The 8,741-nt window shown below is 43.7% G+C and overlaps 1 protein-coding gene across 1 annotated transcript; it reads right to left on the reverse strand.

The window, feature by feature from the left end:
* Positions 1 to 1,760: 1,760 nt before the first annotated feature.
* Positions 1,761 to 5,806, reverse strand: LOC143004223 (12-(S)-hydroxy-5,8,10,14-eicosatetraenoic acid receptor-like). Its single transcript, XM_076155141.1, has 3 exons — positions 5,179 to 5,806; positions 4,231 to 4,636; positions 1,761 to 3,377 (listed from the first exon to the last, which is right to left on the reverse strand). Exons 1-3 carry the CDS (start codon positions 5,343 to 5,345, stop codon positions 2,904 to 2,906), a joined length of 1,047 nt encoding a protein of 348 aa, XP_076011256.1. The 5' UTR covers positions 5,346 to 5,806; the 3' UTR covers positions 1,761 to 2,903.
* Positions 5,807 to 8,741: the final 2,935 nt, after the last annotated feature.

Consider the following 8,741-nt stretch of genomic DNA (forward strand, 5'->3'; position numbering starts at 1 on the left):
GCTGAACTAAACCTTCAATATTTTATGGCGGAAGTTAAGGAAACATATTACAAGGAAGTTCTTTCCAAAACCGGAAAGGCCTTTATTTTTAAGGGCCTCAGCGGAAATGGTGTTAATTGCCGCCTGCCTTGCACCTGTGGTGAGCAAATTCAACCTTGTTCTTAACTTTTTCTCTCCTTTACATTAACGCGTTTATTTCTCTAACAGCGTCTCCTCTTTGTTTTCCAGACTGACTCATTTCTAGAACTGAAGAACTTACTACTCTTGTGGTTTAGTCCACGTGTTCCTGCGGTGCTGAAGATGCCGCCGGTGAATTCCACTAATTGTCGCAACATAAGAGATCTACGAAGGTAACACGATTTAATGAAATAACTCCAACTGTGTTCTATGCGAGAATAAAGCAACACCAATGAGTGTTATTAAAGAAAGTGGATGACATCAATTAATAATAATTTATAGATAAAACCATTGTTGACTGACAGATGAGACTCAGACAGACATATTGTGATATAAAATAAATGCATGATACAGAAGGTGAACATTTTTTATCACATATTCTTTGTATCATTACAGCTTTGTATCGCTTGGGTTGTAATATTACAAGGTTCTATTGTATTCTCTTCTATTGTCTTAGTCTCTTTGTATTTGCAGACTGTGGCTCATCCATGTGTGGTTCTTCAGCAGCAGATGGAGCCGATCCAGAAGGTTCTCCAGGAGCAGAGCAGAGCGCTGACACTGAGGGACAGGTGAGCGTAGCACAGTACACACTGGAATCACTCTTTTCAACATTCAGACACATCACAGAGGCTGGAAACTGGCTGACTCCATGCCCGAGTGCATCATGTCTCACCTGCTGTAACTATGAAACCACTTACTAATGCCAAGGAGGTTCACAGTGTAGAAGAAAAGCAGGAATTGGACTGATTGTATGTGTTTTGATCACAAATGTGAAACCGACCTGTAATTCCCCCCACAAGTACAAAAATATCCCCCTTAACATTTCTCAGTCTACTTGGTGGATTTGTCCAGAGTGAGACTTTGTTGACCCTGAACCCAGCTCCTATTTCTCAGTATTTTCTGCAGATCATCGGCAGCAGTCAAGGTCGCAGCTAAGATTTCTCTTTGCAATCGCATTGTTGGGTGATTTGCTCTGAACGGCCTGAGAGCTGAGCTTGGATTAAGGCGTCTGGGTGTAATTCACATCTGATTCATCGTGAAATTTGAATGGCCTGTATAAAAGTGCTGTTTGTCCTCTGTCCATCCAAGGGGACAGCTCTGCACATTGATACCTGCCGTGTGTCTTACTGAGCTGCGTTCAATCCGAGGCTGAGGCTCCAGGAAGGGGCTCGTTTGACCTGCATTCAACACCAAAATCCACATACACTACCAGTCAGAAGATTGGACACACCTTCTCATTCTCTTCTCTTCTCAGTCCAATCTTTTGACTGGTAGCGTACTTCTTCGCTTTGTATGAAAATGGGCATACAGTTGTAAATTCGGGCTACATAACTCCTCTCCAAAACAATACCTTTACTTGTTCAAACAGCTCATACAACCAATTTGCACAAACATCAGTGCCCATGTTCACTTATGTTACCTGAGCTTTGTAGGTCTTTGTTTTCATAACAATTATTTCACTGTTGTCGCTGTGAAGCTGCTCGTCTTAGTTTGACAGCTCATGTCTGACAACGCCCATAACAACCTGCCCACAGATAATAGCACACACACACACACACACACCCCCAACTATGAAAAGTCCATTTCTGATATGAGGAATCAAGACATGTTTAATGGTTTGAAACAGTTTACTGACACAGGAGCTGTTGACAAAGCCTCTGACATGTTTATGTGCTCGCAGCGCTCATAACTTACACCCGGGCTTGAAATGTCTGCTGTGGTTGTCTAACATTTGTCATTTCTAACCTCTTTCAAGCACCTGGATCAAAGAGGGAACAACTGGAGCCCTTGTACAAGTGGCGCATCGGCTGGCGAGCGCCCCCCCGAAAGGCGAATGTACGTACATCTGGAGTTTGCAGGTACAGTAAAAGACCGGGTCGACAAATGCAACACACGCAGTTGAAGCACTGGTGGAGTTGTATCACGTTACACTGAGTCACAGCAGGTTCCTGAGTGATGAATGAGACTTACTCAAACACTGACAGGGTAAAAGGGTAAAGGGTTCTTAAGCTTTGCACACTTTAAGTACCTGCTGCAGTAAAGTGTGTTCATCCTGTTGATCACCACGTTCCTGAAAGCTTGTTATGTGAAGACGGGTGTGTTATTGATGGTAAACACGCACACACATGGTCAGTAAGGTCAACTTTAGTCAGGTGACATCACAAGCACAGTGAGCGCTAAAGTGCGTCTGTTGAAATGGCCTCCACTGCAGAAGAAGAGGAAATGGTTGAGTGGTTAAGTTGCACACCTTTTCATTCCAACTACAGGACATTTGTTGCGTGTTGTTCCTCCGTTATTCCTTCTTTTGTAAACCCCCAAACTCCAAACCCTGCTTCCACGTGGTGCCATATAATCTCCACCAGTTAAGAAACTACAAACACTCCACAGCTACAGGGGGTGTAGGGTTAGATTCTCACAGTATAAGTGCTTTATTTATACATAAATACTACAGGAAACCACCCCAGGAAACCAATCAAACTTCTCTCCATTGCTTTTGTTTGTTAAAATGAATATGGACCTTACTTGCTCTCATTCCCGTCATCGTTGTCAGGTTTTCTCTGATCCTTAGTGGAAAAGCTACAAACGCTCCACATGACCCGACTGCAGAGATTTCTGGTTGTAGTCGTAGATTCTAATTTAGTTCTGAACTATTTAAACCATAATGGAAACGTATCTGCTCTTTAGATCATTCTAAAACGAAATTCATCAAAAGAAACTGGATGGCATCATTTCTCCACCAATGGCACAGAAATGGTTCTAATCCCAGTGCTCGTGGTTGTGTTTGTCATTGTGGCTCCACCTCCGATGTTAAAGTTGGCTCTCAGCAGCCTCTGCTGCACAGCTGCGGGGCAGAAGGTGGAGATGTAAGCATCTTTAAAGCCCGAGTAACAGAAGCAGTAGATGAGCGGGTCGAGCAGACAGTCTATATAAGACAAAACCATGAGGGCGTCGTAGATCTGGACCACAATGTCCTCTTTGAGTTGATTGTCGCTCAGTCTGAAGTACAGCAGGGCGGCTCTGGCTGCAGTACACGGCAGGAAGCAGATGGCGAAGATGAAGATGACAGACGTGACCAGGAAGACGGCTCTCTTCAGTTTGGTCTTGTCGCCCACCGTCTTCTTCTTGAGCCTGTTGACTGTGCGCACCGTGCAGTACATGAGGATGATGAAGGGGATGAGGATCTGGGTGAAGAACACGACCTTGGAAATGAAGAAGAGGGACAATAAGTAACCAAAGAAATGTGTAGCTCATCTTGTCTGGGCTGGTTCATGTTTCAGCCTTCACACTGCCCCCTAGTGGACATGTGACGTAACCCTCCTGAATGACACAAGTTTGAATGGAGTGTCATGAGTGTCAAATTGTCACAGCCTATCAGTCTCCTCCTCCTGTAGAGTATGACATCGTTGTTTAAGACCACAAATCAGCAGCAAGTCTCAACACATTGTGGTGTGTTATTAAACTATTTTCGTTATCCTTCTCCAGACGCAGACACACACACACACACAGAGTCATTAGCTCCTCTACTTATCTCCGTTGTGAAATAGTTTTTCTGAAACACTGAAATAGGGAGACAGAAGCAGCTTAAATGGATCACAGCAGAGGAGTAACATTATACAGAGTTTATCAGACCTACGTTGTTTTTTTTACAGTGACAGTATTTATATTGAAGTGATTTTAACTGAGCGCCAGATGAGGTTGAACATATTCAGCAATGAAAGTGTCTCAACATCTCTTAATCTCATAGAAAGTGGGCAGCATTTTAATGATTCTTGAGTTCTTCTTAAACTTTTTACACTCGAATATTCAGACCTAAAACTGTGTCTGCAGGAAAACCACAACACAATGAAGAAACAGGAAGTTTCCATTTAAAACGGAAAACCGTAACCCTTCATTCAACTATTTCAGTGTTGTTAAATTGTCTTTTCTTGGACACCTTAAGCTCACAAATGAGACAGAATCCGCAAAGGTTTTCAATAAAAATTAATTTTGTGAATCCGTTTTATACTTATGGGACCTGACCGGAATCAAACTACCGTCAAACAGGAAGCGTACCTCTCTGAAGGTGTCCGTCACGTTGTGGTAATACGTCTCAGCCATACGGCCGTGGCTGTTGCAGCACTCAAAGGTGTTGACCATAGTGGGCACAGTCAGCGGCAGCAGGAGGAGCCAGATGATGATGGAGACCTGAGGAGATTTCTTTAAAAACTTGACACAGTTCCTCCTGCCGAGGTGAACCACGTTGAAGTATCGGTCGATGGAGAGGACGGTGAGGAAGGCGATGCTGGCTCCCCGGTTGAGAAACAGCATGAACAGCATGATTTTGCAGATGGGGCTCTCCTGTGCCCGCCTCACGCCGTGCTGGTAGTGGTAGGCCTTGAAGGGAAGGCAAACCACCAGCAGGAAATCGGCAACCACAATATTGAAGAGGAAGATGCTTTTGGTCTTCCAGAACTTGAACCTAAAGAGGAAGTTATTCACAAGTTAGATTTTCCAAAAAAAAAATGTTTTTGATCACTGCAAGAAGGACAAACCAGAAAGGACAGATGTAAACATAAAGCCTTGGATTCAGACGTGATGGCTGTATCAGATGTGTCCATGCCAGTCTGGACTTGTTCACACCTCGGAATTTGACTTCAGTCGGAGGGTCGTATCAGGAGAACTGATCAGTCGTTTGTGATGATGACGGCATTACAGAGGAAGAATCAGTTCTCTTAAATGTTCATTATGTTTGATATCCAAACTGAGGTGATAGACTGTGTGTGATACTCATAGTATTATTGCTGTTATTGATTGATGATGTCTGGATCATCAGAGTGGTAATCACCACTTGGATGCATGAACGCCTCATCTTTTCATTCTCATAAGTGCAGCAGTTCATGAGAAAAAACCGATAAAAAGATAAACACAACATGAACACAGTTTAACATGTTAAGTTCCTAAAATCAAGACGAATGGGGAAACTTCTGTCATAACCTGGCTTCTCTTTTTTTTTCCCCCTACCTGAAGAGGAAGATGTAGAGCACGGAGAGGTTGAGAGGCAGTCCTAGTGTGAACTCTGTGATCATTAGCCAGGAGAGGACCTTATATGTTAACGGATTGGTCACATTGCAGTGGTCAATTGTTGGATTTGTTGACATTTTGTCAACCAGGAACATGTGCTGAGACATCAGTAGGAAGGATGAGGGCCAAACGGTTGAAGGCAAGCACAACAATTTAAAATCCGTCCTCCTGGAGTTGGTTAGAGCTGCTCCTGACCCAGAAACCTTTTCTCCTCAGGGCACCGCGTCCACTTTCACCTAGGTCCGTCAAATTCAACAGTCCCCTCCTGAGAGGCTTTGGCTGATCTGGAGCTCTGTCAAAGCTCCGTGCGGTGTGGACACAGAAATCCTGTACGCGGCTGTGAGCGCAAAAAATAAGCGGTCCTGTCTCTGCGTGCCTCTCATCTGTGAGACTATCTGCGCTCCTTTAAAGAGGAAGAACTTATAGTAAGCTGGAGGTGTGGTTTTAACAGAAGGGGTTCTTCCCATAAAACACCAGTTGGCATGAAGAAAGTTGTTTATAGCTCTCGACCCCAAAAAAATGTTGTGACACCTGAACGCCGCATGCTGATAAATTCTATGGAGATGTTAAGAGCCGCTCAGAGGTTTTGTGTTATTTCTGTATTGCACAATACAGAAACTACACAATTTATCCGCCGCAGTTCAAGGTGTTTTCCCGCAGCATGGTTAGTGGGGGTGGGGGGGGAGGGGGATGCCTTGTGACATTCCACAGCTGACTGTCTACACACAACCATGATGTCTGCACACGTCTGCAAGGATACAATGATTAGGATGAGGCGTAAAGAACAAAGGGCTGGAATGCAGGACACAAGCGTTTAGAGGAAAAGTCAATGTGTTTAGAGCGGAAGGCGTTTAGCTCATCAGTGATTTTTGTGAAGTAATCCCAAGATTTGTTCAAGAGAGCTGAAATGGATGAATCAACCACCTGCTTTCTACGGTTTGCCATTATGTTGTCGTGGCATATCCAGGTTGAAATCATGATATATTTTTGGAGAGCAAAAGTGCCCTTTGTGCAGTTCAGGCCTGTAGATTTCAGACATGTGATTGATGTGTTTGCTGGCCTTTCTCAGCTTCTCTTTACCAGGACAAAGAAATGTAAATACAGAGCACAGAACAAGCTGGACGTGTCGATGTTGGCACTCTCTATTCCGTATTCTAATTTGTGGATATGAATCGGTTTAGGTCGCCAAATATTTAAATAGCAAAAAACTTGAATCCCTAAAATGGTGAGGCCCAGAAATGAACTGATTCTAAGATTTCCTTCAATGAGCTCGACCCCAAAACTGATTTGTATTGATTATATTGTCTATCTAACCTTTTTATATGGATTTATCTTCCACATTTCCACCTTTTAAACATTTATCTCCCTGTGTTCTTCTCAAGCTAGAGAAGGTATGGAGAGAGGGTTTGCTTGCTTTATTCTCTGTAGTCGTCACTGCAGATGTGATGCAAGTATGTCATAAGTGTCTTCTCATCACTTCTGACCACGACCTGACGAAACTCTAAACCTCCAGATCTCAAATGCAGCAACGCTTTCCTGCGAACATCTCATCTGTCCTTCCAAGTAACAGCATTGAGGTTAATCTCTACTCATTTGTGACACAACCTGACGGAGAATGCAGTTCACCTCTTTCTCAAACATGCTGCTCACCTACTTTGCTAACTCTTGATCAGTGAAGCCTGACTGTCACACATCGGTTGAATCTAATGTATTGAATCTACGGTGCATGGCGTGTGTTTGAATCCTGTGAGAGGAGGAACTGGTTGCTCTAGTTTGAATATGGCGTGGTTTCAATAACTGATGTGAGGTGTGTACAGAGTAGGAATGGGAACGCTTACTGGAGTCACAAACGCACAACAGTCATTGATTATGTGCAGTCTGTTGTTTCTTTGTCCCTAAAATATAAAGAACCTTACAGTCCTTAGGCAGAGAGGCGATCAAACAATAACACACTTGTTAATCAGGTCTGCTCATAAGTGAAATGTTCTTAATCAGTGGGTGTTCCCACTGTCACTCTCACTCTGACTCTCTCTTTATCTCTCTAGTGAAGGTCTATTGTTTCCTGCCTGCGTGCCATTGCAGGGCTTTATCTCGCTGCTTACGCTGACAAGAATGCAGATATGATAAATAAAGTGCTTCTCTTCCAGGTAATGGACCACAACGCTGTGAATTTCCGTGTGGTATGACTTGTATGTCGCAACATGTCTTATCTGTGAATATATATGTACAGGTGCTGGTCATATAATTAGAATATCATGAAAAAGTTGATTTATTTCAGTAATTCCATTCAAAAAGTGAAACTTGTATAATGTATACATTCATTCCACAAAGACTGATATATTTCAAGTGTTTATTTCTTTTAATTTTGATGATTATAACTGACAACTAATGAAAACCCAAATTCAGTATCTCAGAAAATTAGAATATTGTGAAAAGGCTCAATATTAAAGACACCTGGTGCCACACTCTAATCAGCTAATTAACTCAAAATACCTGCAAAGGCCTTTAAATGGTCTCTCAGTCTAGTTTTGTAGGCTACACAATCATGGGGAAGACTGCTGACTTGACAGTTGTCCAAAAGACGACCATTGACACCTTGCACAAGGAGGGCAAGACACAAAAGGTCATTGCTAAATATGCTGGCTGTTCACAGAGCTCTGTGTCCAAGCACATTAATAGAGAGGCGAAGGGAAGGAAAAGATGTGGTAGGAAAAAGTGTACAAGCAATAGGGATAACCGCACCCTGGAGAGGATTGTGAAACAAAACCCATTCAAAAATGTGGGGGAGATTCACAAAGAGTGGACTGCAGCTGGAGTCAGTGCTTCAAGAACCACCACGCACAGACGTATGCAAGACATGGGTTTCAGCGGTCGTATTCCTTGTGTCAAGCCACTCTTGAACAAGAGACAGCGTCAGAAGCGTCTCGCCCGGGCTAAAGACAAAAAGGACTGGACTGCTGCGGAGTGGTCCAAGGTTATGTTCTCTGATGAGAGTAAATTTTGCATTTCCTTTGGAAATCAAGGTCCCAGAGTCTGGAGGAAGAGAGGAGAGGCACAGAATCCACGTTGCATGAGGTCCAGTGTAAAGTTTCCAAAGTCAGTGATGGTTTGGGGTGCCATGTCTTCTGCTGGTGTTGGTCCACTGTGTTTTCTGAGGACCAAGGTCAGCGCAGCCGTCTACCAGGAAGTTTTAGAGCAGTCCATGCTTCCTGCTGCTGACCAACTTTATGGAGATGCAGATTTCATTTTCCAACAGGACTTGGCACCTCCACACAGTGCCAAAGTGACCAGTACCTGGTTTAAGGACCATGGTATCCCTGTTCTTAATTGGCCAGCAAACTCGCCTGACCTTAACCCCATAGAAAATCTATGGGGTATTGTGAAGAGGAAGATGCGCTACGCCAGACCCAACAATGCAGAAGAGCTGAAGGCCACTATCAGCTCTCATTACACCTGAGCAGTGCCACAGACTGATCGACTCCATGCCACGCCGCATTGCTGCA

Source organism: Genypterus blacodes, unplaced genomic scaffold, assembly GCF_046128005.1.
Source record: "Genypterus blacodes isolate CSIRO-AG114 ecotype Tasmania unplaced genomic scaffold, CSIRO-AGI_Gbla_v1 ptg000064l_1, whole genome shotgun sequence".
NCBI classification, from domain to species: Eukaryota; Metazoa; Chordata; class Actinopteri; order Ophidiiformes; family Ophidiidae; genus Genypterus; species Genypterus blacodes.

Excerpts from the sequence above, each read along its gene's own strand:
- LOC143004223 (XM_076155141.1), bottom strand. The coding sequence starts at position 5,345 with ATGTCTCAGCACATGTTCCTGGTTGACAAAATGTCAACAAATCCAACA. Across the intron at positions 4,637-5,178 it reads CTCTACATCTTCCTCTTCAG|GTTCAAGTTCTGGAAGACCA; the intron begins GTAGGGGGAAAA and ends CTTCCTCTTTAG. Across the intron at positions 3,378-4,230 it reads TGACGGACACCTTCAGAGAG|GTCGTGTTCTTCACCCAGAT; the intron begins GTACGCTTCCTG and ends TTCATTTCCAAG.